Source organism: Marmota marmota, unplaced genomic scaffold (assembly GCF_001458135.2).
Source record: "Marmota marmota marmota unplaced genomic scaffold, marMar, whole genome shotgun sequence".
NCBI lineage: Eukaryota > Metazoa > Chordata > Mammalia > Rodentia > Sciuridae > Marmota > Marmota marmota.
The window spans coordinates 44,294,968-44,317,364 of NW_025999900.1; the positions used below are offsets into that span (position 1 = coordinate 44,294,968).

The 22,397-nt window shown below is 37.1% G+C and overlaps 1 protein-coding gene across 1 annotated transcript in view; it reads right to left on the minus strand.

Moving 5' to 3' along the window:
• Vipas39 (VPS33B interacting protein, apical-basolateral polarity regulator, spe-39 homolog) overlaps positions 1-22,397 on the minus strand; it is a 29,460-nt gene that overhangs the window by 1,384 nt on the left and 5,679 nt on the right. Inside the window, exons 4-18 of the mRNA XM_015488348.2 lie at positions 20,615-20,758; positions 19,494-19,532; positions 18,745-18,809; positions 17,217-17,273; positions 14,450-14,542; positions 13,780-13,813; positions 13,223-13,325; positions 11,779-11,806; positions 8,088-8,161; positions 6,452-6,527; positions 5,881-6,015; positions 5,048-5,089; positions 4,037-4,126; positions 968-1,054; positions 72-161 (exon numbers count right to left, since the gene is read on the minus strand). Of these exons, the coding sequence (XP_015343834.1) occupies positions 72-161; positions 968-1,054; positions 4,037-4,126; positions 5,048-5,089; positions 5,881-6,015; positions 6,452-6,527; positions 8,088-8,161; positions 11,779-11,806; positions 13,223-13,325; positions 13,780-13,813; positions 14,450-14,542; positions 17,217-17,273; positions 18,745-18,809; positions 19,494-19,532; positions 20,615-20,758 (1,157 nt within the window). The remainder of the gene's footprint in view (positions 1-71; positions 162-967; positions 1,055-4,036; positions 4,127-5,047; positions 5,090-5,880; positions 6,016-6,451; positions 6,528-8,087; positions 8,162-11,778; positions 11,807-13,222; positions 13,326-13,779; positions 13,814-14,449; positions 14,543-17,216; positions 17,274-18,744; positions 18,810-19,493; positions 19,533-20,614; positions 20,759-22,397) is intronic.

The following is a 22,397-nucleotide window of genomic DNA, read 5'->3' on the forward strand; positions in this document are numbered from 1 at the left end:
GACAAAGAAAATTATAATCCCCCAATCTTCACCAAGGATCAAATTTGGGGTTTTCATTTCTTAGGACTCACATCAATGACGACATCATGGCACTTGAACTTAGTAGCTAAGTTTAATTTTGTGTCCACATCTTCTACCAAATTGACATACTCCTGTAATATCTGTGGGAAGAGATACTTCTGATTAATAATTCCCACAGAACACAGAGCTCCACAGGTAGAAAATAAAATGTCTGAAAGAAGGTAAAGAGTTCAATATTAAATATCTACCATTTCCATCAACACACAAAGGATTAGTTCTGCAGCAGAAAATGAGGTGATACTAGACAGCACTTCTCTGAAGCCTCAGGAAAGAAGGGAAGAGCACATTCCTCTTTATCCTAAAGTCAGATATGAATGCTGGCAAGGCACAGCACTAGAGAAGATCCAATGCTCTGACTACTGCTTCTATTTTTAGGATGAAATTTTTGTGTGTGTGTGGTGCTGGAGATTGAACCCATGGCCTTACACATGCAGGGCGAGCTCTCTACCAAATGAGCTATATCCCCAGCCCAAGGATGAATTTTTTTATTGGTACATTATAATTATACATAATGGAATACACTATGTCATATTCATACATGTATATAATTTGATTAATCTCATTCCCCAGTATCTTCCCTTCTTACTGCCTACTGCTTCTTGATACTCATTGATCAATATCATTTTGAATCATTTGAATAGTATATCAGTTCTTCACACAGCTAAACACAGTAGATGCTGCTCAAAGATGACAGTCTACAGAGTTACTTCTAAGGGGGAAGAGACTGTTCTTTCCTGGCCTTACCTATTTTTCAAGATCTAGTGCAGCCACTGTACGCCACTGAGGGAAAATCAGAGCAGGCCAACTATCCATTACTGAATAGCAAGAGGCTAAAAGTTGAGTCTCCCAGAGTATCCTGTACTCAAATCTCTTTATAAGCCATTACCTGGACAGGGGCACTGTTCTTGTGCAAAATTTCCACAACTCGATGAAAGCCGATGGGTGCTCTCTTCTTGGTGTAACCCAGCCAGTTCTGAAAAAGGAAGATGGGAGGCAGCAGTAGGTAGATCAGACAGTGAACACACTCTGAGCTAGTAGTCTCTCAATGTTTTATGGACAAGCCAGAATAACATGGTGGGGAGGTGAACAGATTACTATGAGGGATAGAGAAATGGTAAGAGTTTAATTTTTCTGAGAAATCAAGGGATTTTACGGAGTAGAAGAAAGTCAGAGATATAAATTCTTAGATCTATAAACACTAATGCAGGAAAAAAATTGTAAAATACTACCAAAGAAAATGAGTAAAATTCTGACTTCTATATCATTACATGTATGTATAAATGTTCATTTGTAAACTCATGGAGGAAAGGTCAGGAAACTTACTGATAAGATTTTTAATAGTGTTTGCCTTAATGAAGGGACTGAGCTAGAAGCTGGTACACACTGAAAAAGAAGCCACTTAAAAAAAATTTTTTTTTTGGTGCTGGGAATGGGACCCAGAGCCTCATGCATGCTAAAGCATGCACTCTACCACTGAACTACACCCCTAGCCTTCTTACTCTTTATATACTTTCATGTAGTATTTGATTTTGATATAGGCACATTTTACTTTGGTAGTTAAAAGTAACCAATTCATTGACAAGAAGGAAAATCAGAAAATTCTCAAATCCATAAAGACAAAAACCCTGATATTCAAAATGTAAAACCAATTTGTATTAAATAAAAGACCCCCAATAGCCAAAACAATCCAAGAAAAATAAATTTGAAGGCATCACATGTCCTGATTTCAAATTATAATCTAAAAATATAATAATCAAAACAATATGTGTCTGACAAACACATAGACTAGTGGAACAGAAAAGAGAATCCAGAAATAAAACCAAGCATATGTGGTCAACTAATTTCCAACAAGGGCAGCAAGAGGACACAAGGGGGAAAGCATAGTTCCTTTAGAAAATGATGCTGGGAAACCTGAATTTCCACAAGTAAAAAAAAATGAAATGGACTCTTACCTTATGCTACATATAAAACTCAACTTAAAATGGACAAAAGACCTAAATATAAGACTTGAAATCATAAAACTCCTAGAAGAAAACATAAGGGGAAAAGTCCTTGACACTGGCCTTGGCAAAGAATTTTCAGATATCATGTCAAAAGCTCAGGCTATAAAAGCAAAAATAAATAAAAGGGACTACATTAAACTAAAAAACTTCTGCAAAACAAAGCAAACAATCAAAATAAAAAGGCAACCGATGAATTGGGAGAAAATATTTGCAAACCATATGTCTGATAAAGGGTTGATATGTAAACTTTTATAAAAAATTCAACAACTCAATAGCAGAAATACAAATAACCCAATTTAAAAATGGGCAATTGACCTGAATAGACATTTCTCCATAGACATACAAAACAGCCAGCAGGTATCTGATCAGTATTCACTAATCATCAGGAAAATGCAAATCAATAACACTGTATCATCTCACACCTGCCAAAATGGCCATTATCAAAAAATCAAGCAGTAGTAAGTGTTGGTGAGGGTGTGTAGAAAGGGAATGTGTGTCCACTGTTGTAGGAATAAAGACTGGTGCAGCCATTATGGAAAACAGTATGACGGTTCCTAAAGAAATCAAAACTGAAACTATCATATGATGCAGTAATCCCTCTTTTGGGTGTACGCCAAAGATAATAAACTCACCACCTCATAAAGACGCCTGCACGTCCTCCTCCATTACAGCATTATCCACAACAACCAAGATATGAAAAAAAAAAGTAAGCGTTCATCACTGGACAAATGGATAAAGAACTGATGTATATGGGTGTACACACACGTAAACAATGCGACAGTGCTCTATCTTAACGAGATTCTGCCATTTGTAACTGCCTGGATGAACCCTGGGGACATTATGCTAAATGAAATAAGCCAGACACATAGAGAAAAATACTGCAAGATCTTACTTATATGTGTAATCTGAAAAAAAAAAAAAAAAGTCAAATACATAGAAATGGAGATCGGTGATTTCAAGGGACAGAGGAAGTGCAGGCTAGAGGGTACAAGTCACAATAATAGAGGATAAATAAATCTAGAAAGCCAAGGTACAACATGAGGACTAAAGTTAATAGTATTATGTTGTATATTAGAAATTTGCTAAGAGTGGATTTGAGGAACTATTCCACATATATATAAAATGGCAACTGTGAGATGGATGTTAATTGCGTTGACTATAATCATTTCACTATGTATATCAAAATCCCATGTGTCACTCCTTAATGTATATAATAATTATCAAAAAATGTAAACTAGTAAAGAAATTACAACCAAAAGCAATACATGGTCCTTAATTGGCTCCAAATAGCATGTAAATACAAAAACAGCTATAAATAAATAAATTCAGACTATATTATTTCATTATGGACTATATATACATAGCAAATATATGTGATATTATTATTGTATGAGTGTCAATTTTCTGGAGACAGAGACTATTTTCTGGAGTTAATGCTTAAGTATTTAAGAAAGAAGTGTCATAAAGTCTGCAATTTACCTTCATATGGCTCAGGAAAAAATCTATGTATATAGAAGAAAGAAAAAGCTAGCTAGTATGGCAAAAAATGTTGATAAATTATTGAAGTGGTAAAGACCACGTATATTCTCTTTTTTTAGGTTTGAAATTTTAGAAAATAAAAGGTTGGAGGGAAAAAGTTCAAAAAGTAACTTGAGCCAGGTATGGTGGTACATACCTATAATCCCAGCAGCTTGGGTGGCAGAGGCGGGAGGATTTTGAGTTCAAAACCAGCCTTAGCAACTTTAAGAGGCCCCAAGCAACTTAGTGAGACCCTATCTCTAAATAAAAAATGAAAAGGGCCGAGGATGTGGCTCAATGGTTAAATGCCCTTGGATTCAATCCCTGGTACCAAAAATATAAAAAATAAAAAGTTACTAGGACTTACAAAATGATATGATGACCCTTCTTTCTCCCAAGGCCTTAGCAGTATAAAGCAATTCCAGGACACCTACCTTTGTGGTGAAGAGGGCATCTACGTCATGCCAGGCTCGAAGTTTGGCACGAGCAGCCAGGGCTGTCAGCACATACTGTTTGTCTGGGATCTAAAAATCAGAGAGCAGGAAAAATTAAGGGAAAATAGAAATGTTTTGGGGCTGGGGATGTGGCTCAAGCGGTAGTGCGCTCGCCTGGCATGCGTGCGACCAGGGTTCGATCCTCAGCACCACATACAAATAAAGATGTTGTGTCCGCCGAGAACTAAAAAATAAATATTAAAAAATTCTCTCTCTCTCTCTCTTTAAAAAAAATATTTCTCTCTCTCTCTTTAAAAAAAAAATGTATCTATAGAGGTGCTTGAGAATTTTAGAAAAGAAAAATATACCATTGCCGCAGTCTGGCTGGGCACAATCAGGAGCCACTTGTCAAAAGAAACTAACTTTATTTTTAGAACCACACACGCCAAACAAAACAGCCTCTCAGGAAAAACCCTCAGAGCCTCAACTGCCACCACCGGCTTTCCACAAGCCTCTCTCTCCCCCACAAGCTTCTCTCCCCCTCCCACAATCCTCCTGCTCTTGAGGCCGATTGGCTGGGTCACGTGGGCGGAGCCAAAAAAGTCCCCCAATGAGCAGCTCCGTGGTCTGAAAGGGCAGGGAAACAGCCCAATGAGCATCACCGCAGAGGAGCCAATCAGCTAGATGTTGCTGGGGCCGCTGTAAGCCAATCATCAGCCGGCAGCTGGAAGTTTGCTGGGGCCCCTTCTGCTGTGGCTCTCAACATACCATGGTATTGATTCTACCCCTTAAAGTCAATAAATTTTTCAGGTCAACAAGAATCTCTTAACTTCCAAGGCCCAGCACTACTATACACCATTTGGTTCAAGTTCTCTCATTTCCCACAAATTCATTCCCTTTTACCTTTAACCTTGAGCAAAGAACTTGGTGTACAGGGTTATCAAGCAAATCCACTCCATGTAGTTATTCTGATATGACTTTTATATAAAACACAGATCAATATGTACCTACCTTAAATGTCTTCTTCAGGTTGATAGGACTGCTGAATGTCCCCTAGGATTAAAGTGGAAAAAGCAACTTTAATGAGATCACCCAATCTCCCATTTTCCTTTTTACTACAGACTCTCTACAGCTCATTTTATAACTATTTAAACCCAGAAATTAATTTACAAGAAAAACTCCAGAGGGCTTAGTGAAATTATTACAACCTAGTTTATCAAGGAACTGGATTAAAAAGGAAGGTGCTCTTTCCAACTTTCTGCTAATCCAAATAGAAGCTGGGTATGGTGGTGAACACCTGTAATCAGAGCAGCTCAGGAGGCTGAGACAGGAAGATTGCAAGTTCAAGGCCAACTCAGGAACTTAATGAGATCCTGTCTCAAAAATAAAAAGGGATGGAAATATATAACACAGTGGTAAAATATTCCCAGGTTTAATCCACAGTGCCAAAACAAACAAACAACAAAATCAAATAAGGGGGAAATATCCACTTGTGATCATTAAGTCCAAATCTCTTCAAAAACATTTTTAAGAAGGATTAACAGCTACCTGACATGCTGCTGGGGCTCTCTATACCATGGCAATCCACTGGAAATTATGGGCCTTTGAAGAGACTACTATGGGAACCAGCACCAGAGACAAAACATGGTATGCAAGGGTGCCAAACTCTGTAAGATTTTTTCCCTCTTGGCTCACCCTTGTTGAGGGCCAGGAAAGCTTCCAGGTAGACTTCTGATAACTACATGCATTCACTATTATAAGAATGCATCAAAATACTGGATTTGAACTATGTTCTTCTTGGGCAATGAGAGTTTGTGGGTCTTTCTTTCATGTTTTGCCTGTACCTCGGCCTCCATGTAGTGATAGAAGCAGGAGTAGAAAAGCGTTGTCACTAGTGGCATGTTGAGGATGGAAGCTTTGCGTGGGTGCTTTCGGAAGATCTCAGTCTGTCCTGCTGACTCTAGATGCCGATCATTTGCCTGTGATGGAGTGAGCCAAGTGAAAAAAACACAATGTCTATGGAGCAGAGGGAGGGAAACCTTTAATACCACAGCAGTTGTGTTTCCCACCCTAGGAATGAAGCAAAAAAAGAGAAAAAGAAGAAATTGCTTAGGATATCCCAAAGGGCAGTTAAATTCTATTAAAAAACATGGATCTAAGCTGAATAAAAAGATTGCAGAAGAGGTGATAACATGGGAGTTTCAGAATGAAGAGCAAATACTTTCATGTTAGCAAGAGAAGAAAAAGAATGCCTAAGAACAATCGAGGAAGGGGCTATAGTGTACAGAAAGGAAATAAAAGGCTTTTAGAGACTGTAACAGGAAATGACAAATAAGTGCAGAGCATAAGAGTTTCCTAGATGCTGAATGGCATTTAGCCTGGGCACTAAAGCAGAACAGAGATGAGAAGTCTAACCTCAATAATGATTTGACGTTCCAGGAGCGTGTAATGGTCTTGTATGTGTGCAGAATCTTCTGCTGAAAATGGCAAACTGGTAGAGGGCCAGAAGGTTAGTACCTCTTTCTCTATGCAAAAAAGAAATACACTCAACTCAACCAAATTATCACTGTGAGCACAAAGGCTCACGGTGCTTTACAAATCTGATCTCAATTCACCTTTAGAACACCTCTTTAAGGAAGAGAGAAAGCAGAAAACAGAGTAGACCTTTGGCTTACATTTTGTATTTAAGATTTTGCCAATTCAAGAGGAATTCTTAAAAGTCCAAAAACACAATAATAAGCGATTCTGATGTAGAATGAATAAGAATCCTCACCTTTTGGAAGTTGGATGTTTGGGGCGTGAATCACAAAGCTAGTAAGTGAACCTAGCCAACTGCCCATCATCCACATCCCAATAAACCTCTGTAACACAGGTCACTGCTTAATTCCACCTAAAGGGCACTTAAATTTGTCACCCATTTTTTTATTGCAGAGTAATAACAATAAATTACATAGCACAGTCATAGGTTTGTAGATTAGCAAAGATTACAAAGATCTACCCAAATGTCAAAGGTCCCATCTTCAAAACCATGTTTTTATATACGAAAAAGTTGAGGGTCAGTGTCTTACCTGAAAGTCATGTGGCACACCAATGGGTAAGGCCAGGAATAGAAGCCAGATTTTAAACTCTCAGTTCATAGATCTACCCTTTAGAAAGTGCTGCCTTACTCCCGACTCCACTCAATCCAGGAAGAATTCTGAAATTCAATTACACTATCCCAGATAAGTGTGAGCCACAGTGAATTTTTTATAAGAGATAAAGGGAGACAGCAATAGGTTTGTTACGGCACTACTCTGATTTTTCTGTTTTCCAGAGGCCATTTGACACAGCTCAGTATTTGGTAAAATTAAAGATTCCACTAACATGCAAATTTCTAAATGTGAAATCTGGAAATCAGGTCACAAGAGGAATGGCTGAAACAACTGTGAACATTGAACCTGGAAAAGTGAGGACTAGTGGTAGACGTAAACCTGACTTGAAAGATAAGAGTTAAGCAAGTTTTAGCTTAACACATGGGAGCACTTTCCAATAATGAGGTGTCCAACAATAAAATGAACTACTTCTAACAACAGAGCACGCCAGCATAGGAACAATATTATTACAAGGATTTATATTCTAGATGAAAGCTTATACTTGGATTTTGGGGTTTCAAGGACCAGTAACACACCCCCCAAAAATGCATGAGGTCTACAGGTCCATAAAAAGTTATGTCATTTTTATTACGTAAGATCATCTAAAAAAATTACAACCATTTTACTACCAAAAAAGGAGGGGAGAGGTGGGAACAAAATCCAAGAATAAAAGATAGTATCTCAAATAAATTTAGGTGTAGGGAAAAACTCTCTACATTGTCTTTATTTTTCTCACTTTACCATGAAACAGTAAAAACACTTGGGGAACTAATATTTGGGATCCACTAAACAAGATGACCTTTGGTGCCACCCCATGAGGTTCACTGTCAGCCTTTCCCTCCCTACGTATCCATTCCACCCTCTTATTCTCTTCATTCCCTCTATATAAAGGTATGCATACATTCCTCTCCCATACTTACCCAATGCAGGTCTTAAGAAATTCTTTTCGCTTCTCAGGGTCCTGAATGTTCAAATGCTCTCGATAATGAGTTAGCTACAAAACAAAACAAAAACAAAAACAGAGAAAAGCTTGGAGCCATATTGTCTCTTTTGAAGAGGAAGGTAGCCGAATAAGTGGACTTTTCCATGCTTAAAAAAAAAAACAAAACAAAAAATTAAAACCAAATTCTTCATTCTTAGAGATCCATCTGGGTGCTAATGGTTATGCATGTGTTGGGAGAGTGATACAAAATCATTAGTGGCAAAAGTGGTACAAAATCATTAGTAGGTTCATCTCTACTTGCACTGTCCAATATGGCAGCCACAAGCCACATTTGGTTTAAATTTAAATTAAGTAAGTTAAAAATTCAGGTCCTCAGTTGCCTTATCTGCTTTGTAAGCACTCAAAAGGTACAGGCACTAGCAGCTAACATATTGGACAGAAGAAATATAGACTATTTTCATCATCACAGGAAATTTCTATTGGATAGTGCTGATCTATAATGAAGCACTAAGTAGATAGAGCACCTAGCTTTAGCTGAAGTTTGGCTCTAGACTTAGTAATGCAACCAATAATGGCTATTTCCTTCAGTCTTAGCTTTTGAAAGGCCAAAATGCTAAATGTTTATTTCTAGAATCCTTAACCAATTATGTGATTAATCACATAAGTGATCAACCACTTAAATATGATTGTAAAATATCTAACAATTAACACTATCAGTAACACAAACAGAGCATGGCATCCTGATTCACTGCTCACAGCTAACTACTCATATTCATATTTAAATACTATAGGTTTTACATGTAATTCCAAAAGAAAATCTCTTCATGTATTTTCTATTTTGAAATTCTAAAAAGCACCCTGATTAGGGCTGAGGAAACAGCTCCATGATAAAATTCCTGTTTAACATGCACAATGCCAAGGGTACACTCCCCTGTACCACAAAAAACAAACAGACCCTGATGTATTTGTTATTATGAGTTAAGTGATTTATTTGTTATTATGAATTAAGTGATACAATAATCATTAGAATTGTGATAGCTGAAATTTTACACATAATCATTAACTTTCCAGGGCTGTGGCTGTGGCTCAGTGGTAGCATGCGGGAGATACTGGGTTCGATTCTCAGCACCACATACAAATAAATAAAATAAAGGTCCATCAATGACTAAAAAAACATGTTCAAAAAATAATCATTAACCTTCCAAGAAGTGAAAAATAAATAGATTGACATGAAAAATAAATTGATAAAAACATACAAAAATTAAGAGAATACAATGGCCTCAGGAAGGATAGTACATCCTTTTAGAGCTAACAGAATGTTTACAAAAATGTAAATGATGGGCTGGGGATATGGCTCAAGTAGTAGCGTGCTCGCCTGCCATGCGTGAGGCACTGGTTCGATCCTCAGCACCACATAAAAATAAAATAAAGATATTGTGTCCACCTAAAAGCTAAAAAATAAATATTTTTTTAAAAATGTAAATGATGATATAAGACAAAATAATAGAAATCACTTTATGTCATAATTTAGTCTTAGAAAAATATTTGGTACACAGAATTCTTAATATTGAAGGAAGTACCTTTAAGAACCACAGTTAATTTTTTGTTAATCAATTCCATTTCTTCTTAAGTTTTTCAAGAAAAATTCTACTTGGGAAATCTTTATGTCCTAGGAGAATGGACTAAAGGTAGATTATCAGTTTTGCCACTTCAAAAGTGTACAAAGTTGGAAAAAGCTAAATTTACATACAACAACATGCATGATTAATCATCTTCAATTCAATACAATGATAAATTTTAGATAAAAATTCTAGATAAAAAACACATTTATTCTCATAATCAAACTTCAAAAAAACCAAACTCTTCAAGAATGCTATATGAAGAAAATTCTTCATGGTCTTATGGTTTTGTTTTTTTTTTTTTTTTTAGTTGTAGTTGGACACATTACCTTTATTTTATTTATCTCTCTTTATGTGGTGCTGAGGATCGAACCAGGGCCTCGCATGTGCTAGGCGAGCACTCTACCACTGTGCTGCAACTCCAGCCTTCTTATGGGTTTTTAGGGTTTTTGTTTTTTTTTTTTTTTTGGTACTGGGAATTGAACCCAGGGGTATTTTTCCACTAGGCTACCTCCCCAGCCCTTTTTTAATTTTTAATTTTGGGACAGGGTCTTGCTAAGTTTCTAAGGCTGGCCTCAAACTTGTGATCCTCCTGCCTCAGCCTCCAGAGTAGCTGGGATTACAGATGTGTGCCACTGTACATAGTTCCTCATGGTTTTGAGCTTATGAAGATTAAAAACAGAAACAAAAAGCTCTTCAAATGATTACTACAGACTGTCAGTAATTTTTTGTAGATTAAGATAAAAGATATTTCAAATTTTCCCATGGCTTGAATTTTAGTACAGGTTCCTTTTAGAAAATATTGGACAAACATTTTCCTGAATTCTGCTGTGTAAAGGTTAATAATGTTATTAAATGTGCTAGATGAGTATCACTGACATCATCACAGATATGCAGTACAACGATAAAGGAATAATCCTGCTATCAACATTGCTAAGAAATTCTATTGCTGCACTATAATATCAAACTTTAAAAAATGGTTCACTAAAGTTTTAATAATACAATTAAGTTTTTGGTAAAATTTCAGATTTGTTTTTGTATTTCAGTTCATTCTATGATTGTCAAAATCTGCCAAAGAAACCATTATCACACTTGGCAATCAAACACTCAGCCAAGATATATACACCTATCTTTCTTCTTCCTTTTTTTTTTTTTTTTTTAAGTATCAGAGATTGAACCCAGGTGCACTTAACCACTAAGCCACATTCCCCAGTTCCCCAGTCCTTTTTAAACTTTTTATTTCACAACAGGGTCTCCCTAAGTTGCTAAGGTTGGCTTTGAACTTGTGATCCTCCTGCCTCAGCCTTCCAAGCTGCTGGGATTACATATATGTGCCAACACACCTGGCTCTATACATAAGATAAGCCCTTTCTTTCTTCTTGACCTACATATGGCTTTTTATTCTTAGCTTCCAATATCTTTAGTCTTAGAAGCCAAAACCCATCCTTATTAGAATAAATTCCATATATGTGTAATATGTCAAAATACACTTCACCATCATATTCATCTAAAAAGAAGAAATTTAAAAAATTTTTAAAAGACATATTTTCAAGGGGGAAAAAAAAAGGAAGCCAAACCCCAAAAGTTCCTACAAACAAGGACTTGAAAACAAATTACAAACTGCTTGGTCCAGTATTCATTCACTTTAAATCTGTTTTAAAGATTTAAGCCCGGGCTGGGGATGTGGCTCAAGTGGTAACACGCATGCCAGGCGAGCCACTGCACATAGCCACTGCACTGGGTTCGATCCTCAGCACCACATAAAATAAAGAAGTTGTGTCCACCAAAAACTGACAAATAAATATATAAAAAAAATTCTCTCTCTTCTTTCTGTCTTAAAAAAAAAAAAAAAAGATTTAAGCCCAACCAAAAGAGCATGGAAAAAGAAAGCAATATATCATTTGGTTTAAGTTTTCAGGTTTCCTAGATGCCTTTCTCTTCTGGATATTACCAATATCAAAGGAAAGGACAGTCTGGGATCTTGGAAACTGGGTTTTGGCTTAGATGTCTATTAGATAGGTCCCCAACTGAAATAAAGGCCACACTTACCGCAAGCTCTTCTGTTCTATCTAGGAACCTGGGAAGAAGCAGAAGGGAGCAGGGCATTTTTATCTATTGATATGTGGCATATAACCTCAAAAAATAGGGTGAATGTTCTATACATAAGATAAGCCTTTCTACCTCCAGCAACCCCTTCAAAACACTTGGTGGTTCACATATCAGTTTTCCTGTTTTTTCTAGTTGTATGAAATGTAAGGACAAGAAGGCACTACAGGGTAATAAGAACTTAAACCAAAACAAAACAAAACAAAAAAAAGAGCTTAAACCAAACCTACTCTGGCCCAAAGTAACCTTGTTTATTTTTAAAATATTAAATAAATCTATTAAATCAATCTTGGAGATTGTTTAAAGATATATTCTTTATTGTTCTTTTTTATGTACAGAGTACAATATATTTGGTCTCCCCCAAAAGTTAGGTAAGGCCTTAAGACACAAGGACTCTTGTCTTCTGAATCCTCCTGACTTTGAAGAGACAGCCTCCATGCTTTAGCATGGAGGTGATACTTGATAAAGCTTCTTTCAAAGGCAGGCAGGAAGAGTCAGAAATTAGCCTACCTCCAGGAACTCTTCTTTTGCAAATTCCTGGTTAACCATCTGTAATCTTGACCTTAATCAGGTAACCTGCTTTCCCCACCTTAGTCTTCAATGCAGTTCATTACTGTTCTGGAGTTTCTGGGTAACCAGAATTATCTTGAGCCACAGAGCCTAAATAGGTTTCCAACCCCTTCCCTGATATTGAAGAAAGGATAAAATGTCCATGCATTTTAATCCAAGGGCAGGAAATAGTCCCACTAACTAGAAGGAAAACATGACAGAAGATCACATCCCACCCTCCTTTATCTCCAGCAGATATTGCCTATCTCTCACCAATCAGAAACCTACCTAGCCTCAGAGGCCCAACTCAAATCCTAATCACTGCCTTGAGACTATGCTTGGGTATCCTGACTGAAAGTCATGTTTTCTTCTCTTCTACTGAATTTCTCATTAGCATCACTTAGGGCTGACTAATAAAAGACACATTTAATCTAGGTCTTTTATTTTTAAAAAATCTTAATGAATAGGCATTATGCTAAATGCTAAGTCTCAAAACTAACCCAATCTTCATGACTCTATGGGTAGGTACCATCGTCTTCACTTTATAGGTGTGAACATTGATACATGGAGAAGTCTGGAAACTTGCTCCAGGTTACTCTATAAGCTAAATAATAGAGCTTAAATTCATGCCAGGTATGTCAGACTCTACAGCTTGGTTCTTAACCATCCTGCTGTAATGTCATGTACCCCAGTACATGGGGTTAAGCCATCATATTTCAATATCTTGTCTTAATTGTTTCCAGAAAAATGACAGTGTCTTCCATTTCTTAGTATCCCTCAGAGTACTTTTTAAAAGTACTTAGTAAAGTTTATTGAACAGAGGATCATCAGTTCTTACCTGAAGAGCTCTAAAAGCAGCTTTTGATCCCCTATTTCCTTAAGGAAGTGAATGAAATGTCTCAGGGCAATCTGTCGCACCTCCAGCTCTCGGAAGAGTATTTCTGGCAGAAAGGAAGAAACAGTTAGATGGAGACAAGAGGAAAGTTTATTACTCAAGTGTGAAATTGGCCTCCTAAACACCTTCCAAACATTCTCTCCTCAGAGGCAAGCAAAAACTAAGGATGGCCTACTCCTAAGTTTCAACCCTATCAAAGCCTCTAAGGTTCACATTAACTCAGAGCTTTTGAATAGCCTTTCAGCTCTCATCAACCCACAGAGCAGGCATTTAGCATGGATTTTTACTTCCTCAAACACACAGTCATCCACAATCTGTCCAATAAATAGAGGGGGCTTTGTCATTAATGTAGTAACCCTAAAGGATGACCTCAGAGATGTGATGTGTGTTCCGAGTGACAGCCACGCAAGCTGTCTCTAAAACAGATTTGATAATGGTGAATTCTGGCATGAAAGCCGCATGCCATTCTCTCCTAAAGGTGTCCATCAAATCACGCTCACCTTTGCTCAGTGTCCTCTTCAAGAAGATCAAAACCTAGAGGGAAAAGAACAAAGAATGAGCAATGTTTCAAATACAAAGCCCTTCCCCTATCACCTAATGTGAATGAAGTCAGCAACTCAGGAATCTCTACAAGACACAGACAATAGACCTCTCCATGGGAATGGAAAGAAAGGTGATGGATATCTGGGACTGAACTGTGCCTCGGGAGACCCCTTGTGGTGCCCACAGCAGCTGAGAGATACCTCCTTGGTCTCACATCTCTCCTCTCTCAGATTATTTTACATATTTATTTTTTAAAGGATATTATTTGAGTATTTTTAAAGGAGAAACTTTATTATTTTTTATAACTATTTTTGTATGTGGTGCTGAGGATTGAACCCAGTGCTTCATGCGTGCTAGGCAAGCACTCTACCACTGAGTCACAACCTCAGCCCTATTTTCTTATACATATTATATAAAGTAGCCAATTTTCTGATTTGGGGGTTACAATAAAGAGTTCCACACACAATGGTTGTCCCACCATCTGAGCCTTGGAGCAGAAACTGTTGAGAATCCTATACCTCAGGGGAAAATCCAGAATTTTTACTTGACATTTAAACCCAAAATGGTAAAGTCTATTTTGACAGGATTTTCAGAAATCAATGGAAACAACAAAATCTCACAACTTACTGCAGTAATGACGTTTCCATCATGCATGCTTACTGCCTCCTCCAGGAGTTGTAGCTTGTCCTGTAAGGAGCGGAATCTTTCTAGTGAACAGACCTGGTCACATAAGAACACAATTAGTACATAAGGAAAAACAAAAACCAAAACAGTGTCCTATATTCCTTTGTCATTTTAATAGTAAGAAATGAGCAATAATGAAAGCAAATGTCCCCAAGGAGAGTCTCTATATTTACACTATGGTCCCCAGTACTCTATGAGAGAGGAGACTCCTACATCCTCTCTTGTCCAGCCCAATGCCCTATAAAATGCTAATGAAGCCTTGACAAAATCAACAGATCACTTGCTGTTTAATAATGTGTAATTTATACACAATAAAGTCTACCTTACTCAAATATATAGTTCACTGAGTTCTAAAAGGATGTGCAATCACGTTACTACTACCACAACAAAGTCAGAATATTTCCATTACCCCAAAAGGTCCCTCGTTCGCTCTGACATCCCCATTCCCTGGCAACCACTTTCCTGTTTTCAGCTAATGTGAGTTTGCCTTTCCTAGAAATGTTACAAAAATAAAATCATATATTTACTCTTCTGTGACTGGCTTCTCTCACTCAATATCATGTTTCAGAGATAAAGCTGTGTGTTGTGTTGAGTATCACTAGTTTCTTCCTGTTTAGGTTAGTTGTTTTCATGTGTGAATATACCACAACTTCTTTATCCATTTATTGGATACTGTGTGGTTTCCATTTTGGGGGCTTATTTTAAAAAAAAGCTGTTATGAAAATTTGTGCCCAAGTCTTTGTATGAACATACATTTAATTTGCCTTGAACTATAAATATCTAGGAGTGAAATTACTGGGTCATACAATAAGTATATGTTAATAAGAAACCACAAGGCTGGGTGTAGTGGCATGCACCTGTCATCCCACTGGCTTGGGAGGCTGAGGCAGGAGAATCACAAGTTCAAGGCCAGCCTCAGCAATTTAGCAAGACTCTAAGCAACTTAGCAAGACCCTGTCTCAAATTAAAAAATAAAAAAGGCTGGGGATGTGGCTCAGTAATAAAACGCCTCTAAGTTCAATCCCTGGTACAAAAAAAAAGAAGGAAATCAACAGACTATTTTCTGAAGTAACTTTACAACTTTACGTTCTCACCAGTCATATATGGGTCTTGTTCTTCTGTATCTTCCCAACACTTAATATGCACAGTCTTTCTAAATTTAGCCATTCTACTGGGGATTTAGTAGTATTTTATGGTTCAAACTCACATTTTTTTAAAAATATTTTTTAGTTGATGTAACTTATTTTTTTTATTTATTTATAGTGGTGCTGAGGATCGAACCCAGTGCCTCACACATGCTAGGCAAGTACTCTGCAACTGAACCACACCCCTAGCCCTAATTCACATTTTTTTGATAACTATAATGCTGACCATCTTTCACGTTCTTCGGGTCATTCATGTTATCTTTTTTTTTAAAATATATTTTTAGTTGTAAATGAACACAATACCTTTATCTTACTTATTTACGTACATATGGTGCTGAGGATCAAACCCAGTGCCTCACACATACTAGGAAAGTGCTCTATCACTGAGCTACAGCCCCAGCCCCTCATTTTTTGTGATGTATCTGGTCAAATCTTGTGCCAATTTTTTATTGGACTATCCTAGATAAAAGTCCTTTATAATATGTTAATTTTACAAATATTTATTCCTAGTAATGGTTAAGTCTTTTCATGTTTTAATACTGTTTTCAAAAAACCAAAGTTTGTAATCTTGATGAAGTTCCATTTATTTTTTTCCTTTATGGTCTTTTGTGTTGTAAGGAATGAATCTTTGCCTAATTCAAGATCATAAAAAATTCCACCTCTACAGATTTAGCACTTACATTAAGATCTATGAGTCATTTGATACATTAATGATTACAATCTAATTCTCCCGTAATTAATCTACAGAATCAAAGCAATTCAAATCAAACTCCCAGCAGCTCTTTTGTAGACACTGCCAAGCTGATACAAAAATCTACATGAAAACATAAATGATCTAGAATAACCAAAACAATTTTGGAAGCAAAGAACAAAGTTGAAGAATGAAAGCTTTAGAAGAGTTAAAGTATCCAATTTCAATACTTACTACAAAGTTAAAATAATCAAGACTGTGGTAATTACACAAGAACAGACTTATCAATGAACTAGAATAAAGAGTCCAGAAATAAATGTACACACATATGGTCAATTGATTTTCAAAAAAGGTACTGAGGCTGTTCAATGAGGATTGGTTTTTCTTTTTTAAATCTTTATTTTATTTATTTTTATGTGGTGCTGAGGATCGAACCCAGCGCCTCGCAAGTGCGAGGCAAGCATTCTACCACTGAACCACAACCCCAGCTGGATTATTGGTTTTTGAACAAATAGTGCCATAAAAAAATGGGGAACTATATGGAAAAAAAATGAACCTCAACCTTTATTTCACACCATATACAAAAATTAACACAACAGATCATAGAAAACTTAAAAGATTATTCTCACTCTCAAAGTATTTTTTCCTATCATCCACCTCTATTTACTTTCTACTCTGTCAAAGCAACACTAAACCCTGGATAAAGTCAAAAATTGTACAACTAATTTTCAACTTTAGTGGATTTATTTTCCTCCTCAACATCACTTCATTTAGCAAATGGAAACTGAAAAGAGAGGTCAAGATATCCTTCCTGAGGGAACAAGATATCCAGCTTACCAAAGAATCCTACCAGAATTCTCTCCAGTGCCCTCACCTTGCCCTTCCGGAGGCGTCGTACTGTGTCACTGGGGCTCCACTCATTGCTGTAATCCTGGAATATTAGCAACACATGAATTCTAGGAAGTTAAGGAATCAGAATTATCAGTGTACCAGCTCCTCACCTCAAACTCTGTCTTGTCTCTAAGCGGAAAACAGTTTATGGGAGAAAACCAATGAGTAAAATGAAGAACTGGGATGGTGCTGTTTAGAGTTTCTGAAGTAACTAGAGCAGGGACAATGCAGGCAGGAAGAGATGGATCAGACAGGGAAGAACCACAGGCATGGTAACCCTATGCCTACTGGTTCAGGATTTTAACCCCTAGATGCAGTTACAGTCAAGTGTTGAGCTCTTAATAATTAATACCTTTGGCCAGAGAAAGACAGAAGTTTGAGACATGTTCCTTTTTTTATCTTAGAATATAGTTTCTTCCTATGAATCAATTTGCATTTTTACACATTTCATAAGAATATGAGCTCCACCAAGCTTCCAGATTGCAGAGAGATCAATGAGTTTCAAAGTATAGCCTTCAAAATTCAGCACAGCTGAGCACGGTGGCACACATCTATAATTCCAGAAGCTTGGGAGGCTGAGGCAGGAGGATTGTGAGTTCAAAGCCAGCCTCAGCAACTTAGCAAGGCCCTAAGCAACCCAGCAAGACCCTATCTCTAAATAAAATACAAAGAAGGGATAGGGATGTGGCTCAATGGTTAAGTGATCCTGGGTTCAATCCCCAGTACACACACACACACACACACACACACACAAAGTCAGCATAATGGGTAAGGAAAGTATGCTAGGATTGAGTTGAAAAATACAGATTTTTGAGTCTAAGTTCCACCTTTCCCCAGCTGTGAGACCCCAAGAAAGCACTACTGTTAAGAAACCCAGTTTTCTTATCTATAATACAGGGTTAGAAAGATGGGGGAGAGGTGTTAAAATACAGTCATGTGCTATAGAATGACATAAATAACAATGGATTGCATAGGCAATGGTGATCCCATATGACTATATAATGAAACTGAAAAGTTCCTACTGCCTCGTAAGTACTTACACTATACCTTTTCTATATTAAATACGTTTAAAGGACTGAGGGTATAGCTCAGTGTTAGAGTGCTTGCCTAACATGTAGGAAGCCCTGGGTTCAATCCCCAGCATTGAAAAAAAGAAATAAGAAGAAGAACAAGATACATTTGGATACACAAATACTTAACCACTGTGCTACAGTTTCCTACAGTATTCAGTATAGTAACATGCTTTACAACTTTAAACTCTAGACCCAATTGACTATACCATACAGCCTAGGTGTATAATACACCGTTACCATTGAAGTTTGTGTAAGTACACCTTACAATATTTGCACAATGGTGATATCACCTAACAATGCATTTCTCAGAACATGTACTGTCATTAAGCAACATATAACCGTAATATCTGCTTGGAGAGTTGGGGAAGTTAAGCAAGGTAACATAGGTCAAGGTACTTTATATTGTGTACAGCCACATCAATATTAAAAATAACTCACCCTATACTCCCCCTTGGGCCTCCCCAGTTCTGGAGCATAGCTTTTGGCAGGTGTGTCCGACAGAGCTGAAAAAGAATAGGCAGCTGATTCAAAAAGGCACCCGGAGTCCTGTTTCTAGTTATTCCTTTCCTCTGCTGTTTCCTATCACACACATATTTTCAGACTTGTAGCCTCCCAAACTATCTTTATGGCCAAAAGTAGATCTCAGTTCTTCCCCAAGACAAAACCCCTAAGAAGTTATCTGTTGTCTCTGTAGCTTGAATGACTTCTACCTCCTTACTTAGCATCAAAAAATTTCTCTAGGGGCTGGGGTTGTGGCTCAGTGGCAGAGCGCTTGCCTCGCACATGTGAGGCACTGGGTTCGACCCTAAGCACCATATAAAAATAAATAAACAAAATAAAGATATTGTGTCTATGTATAACTAAAAATATTTTTTTAAAAAATTCTCTGGGGCTGGGGATGTGGCTCAAGTGGTAGCGCGCTCGCCTGGCATGCGTGCGGACCGGGTTCGATCCTCAGCACCACATACAAAACAAAGATGTTGTGTCCACCGAAAAGAAAAAAAACTAAAAAATAAATATTAAAATATTCTCTCTCTCTCTCTTAAAAAAAGAAAAATCTCTAACAATGGTGGTAGATTCAGAAAAAAGTTCAGCTGGTTATCTAATTACCACCTGTCCCAACATCCCTATCAGACTGAATGCCAGATCAGAAACATTTCCCACAGCAATCAAGAGATATACCTTACCATCAGAAAGGGACTGGAAACTTCCAGGTCTAGTTCTACCTAAAGGTAAAGAACATAAAAAAGAAGAGGTCAACAGAATTCAAGTCGTAGCCTCCTAGATTTAGTTAAGGATGCAGTGTATATAGAATCTTATTACACAATATTGAAATTTAAGACTTAAAAAAGCTTTTACTTGACTTCAGAAACTCAAGCTGCTATTTCAAGAAAAAAAGAAGGAGGAAAAAAGTTTTAACTTCGGTAAAACATACATAACAATAAAATTTACTATTCTAACCACTTTTAACTATGTAATTCAGTAGCATTAAGTACCTTCATATTTAATGATTTTGCCATTATCACTAAAACTTTTCATCATCCTAAACTGAGACTCTGTGTCCTTAAACAATAACTCTCCATTCTTCTCAGTCCTGGACATTGATAACCACCTTCTACTTTGGGTCTCTACGAATCTTCCTACTCTAGGGACTTCATGTAAATTAAGTCAGACAATATTTGTCCTTTTATGTCTTTCTCATTTTTTTAGCATAATGCCTTTAAGGTTCATCCATATTTTAGCAAGTATCAGAATTTCTTGTCTTTTTAAGGTTGAGTATTCCACTGAATTATGGATATCATATTTTGTTTATATATTCTTCCCTCAATGGACACAGGGACATTTTTAATCTTTGGCTATCATGAATAATGCTACAAACATTAGTGCAGAAATACCTATTCAAATCCCTGCTTTCAATTCTTTTTGGCATATACCTAAAAGTGAAATTGCTGAGTCACATAGTAATACTATGTTTAATTTTTTTAAGGAACTGCCATACTATCTTCTACACTGGCTACACCATTTAATATTCCCAACAGTACTGCACAAGGGACAAGGAGAAATTTTGATACAGGCAAATTTCTTCAATGTCTCTCACAGGATTAATGTCAATTTTGTTCATCATATTATACAAATATAGTCCAATGCCTGTGAATTTCTTATTTCTCCCACTCTTAATATTCGGCTGCCAGATCCAAAAATTCATTGTCCTTCAATAATTTTTTTCCCCAGAGTAAATGGAAATTATAGCCTGAGTATTTTTCTGAAGGAAGAAAAAACTTCCCTATCCCATTAACCATCACTCTACCTCTAAAGAAGCTGCTCAGGGAGTAGGTAGAAGTAGGTTTGGGTAGCTGTGCATAGGAGAAGCTGTTTCGGTTCTTTAGCTGTTCACGTCCCTCATGGCTTGACCCACTATTACCAGCAGTCTCTTTGATGGACCATGAGATACCTGCAAGACAGTAAGAACTAAACCAACCTAAAATAAATGCTTGACATCTATTATGGTCTGGATCTAGAATGTCCCCCAAAGACCCATGTACTGAAGCTTGGTCCCTAATGCAGCAATGTTCAGAGGTAAATCTTCTTTTGGGAAGGTGAATTAATCATGGGCTCCAAACTCATCACTGGATTAATCTACTGATTGATTCATAATTTAAAGGCATTACTGGGAGGCTAGGGAAACTGTAGGAGGGAGGGTCTAGTTGGGGGAAGTAGGTCACTGGGGGCATGCCCTAGAAGGGTGTATCTTATCCCTAGCTCCTTCTCTCTCCCTCTCTCTGCTTCCTGGTTACAATGAGCTGAGCAGCTCTGCTCTGCCATGCCCTTTGCCATGATGTTCTGCCTTCCACAGGCCTAGAAACAATGAAGCCATCTGACTATGGCTACACCATTTAATATTGTGAGCCAAAATAAAACTTTCTGGTACACTAAATTTATTTTCTCCCAGTGACAAAAAGCTGATTAACCATATCTGACAACAAACTCTAAAAGCTTTTCATTAGAGGTTCTTGGCCAGCATGGGGCAGGAGGAAAAGACAGAATCAAATAAACTAATCCACACAAAAATGGGCAAAGGACATGAATAATGGGTCACAGAAAAGAAATTTAAATGACTTTTAAATGTATGAAAAAGACGTTCTACTTCCTTTTTTCTGGTACTAGAGATTGAACCTAGGTGCCTCTACCACTGACCACATCTCCAGCACTTTTTATTTTTTTGAATTTTGAGACAGTTTTTCACTATGTTGCTGAGGATGGCCTTGGATACTATCCTCCTGTCTCAGCCTCCCAAATCACTGGGTTACAGGCATATGCCATCATGCCCAGCTTCTACTTCATTCTTAATAAAAAATATTATAAATTAAAAGCACAATGTGATACCATTGGTCTCCTATAAGATGGGTAAAATGAAAAAGTTTTATCATGTCCTATGATAGAAAGGTTGTGGGGAAAACAGGAACCCTCTTAATACTCTGGTGGGTGTACAGCTAGTACGACCCTTATGAAAGGTAATTTGGCATTATATATTCAATAATGATGCAGATATCCCACAATAGTAATTCTACTTTAAGAACTGATTTTTCAGAATTAAAGATTATTGACAGGAATAAGGTTGGAAACAATCTAAAGTTCATTGACAGTGGACTGGTTAAATATATTATGGTAATCCATACAACGTAATACTATGCTACTGTTTAAAAAATTAAGAGAATGAGAAAGCTCTTCACATACTGATATGAAAACAATCTCTAAGCTATTATCACATAAAAAAAGTAAGGTTGGGCTAGTGAGTATAGCTTAGTGGTAGAGCACTTGTCTAGCACGCATAAGGCCCTGAGTTTGATCCCCAGCACTGCAAAAACAAAATAAAAAACAAAAAGAGCAAGATATTTAAAAATGCTACTGCTTGGATAAAAAAGAGGGGTAAAAATAAATACTCCTATAAGCATTTCCAAATATAAAAATAATCTTTAAATAGTTACAGAATAAGCAAGCAACACTGATTGTTTTCTGGAAGGCAGGGACAGAGAATGAAGACCATTCTTAACAATGTAGAATAGAAGGGAAACTGTTAATGTATACCATTC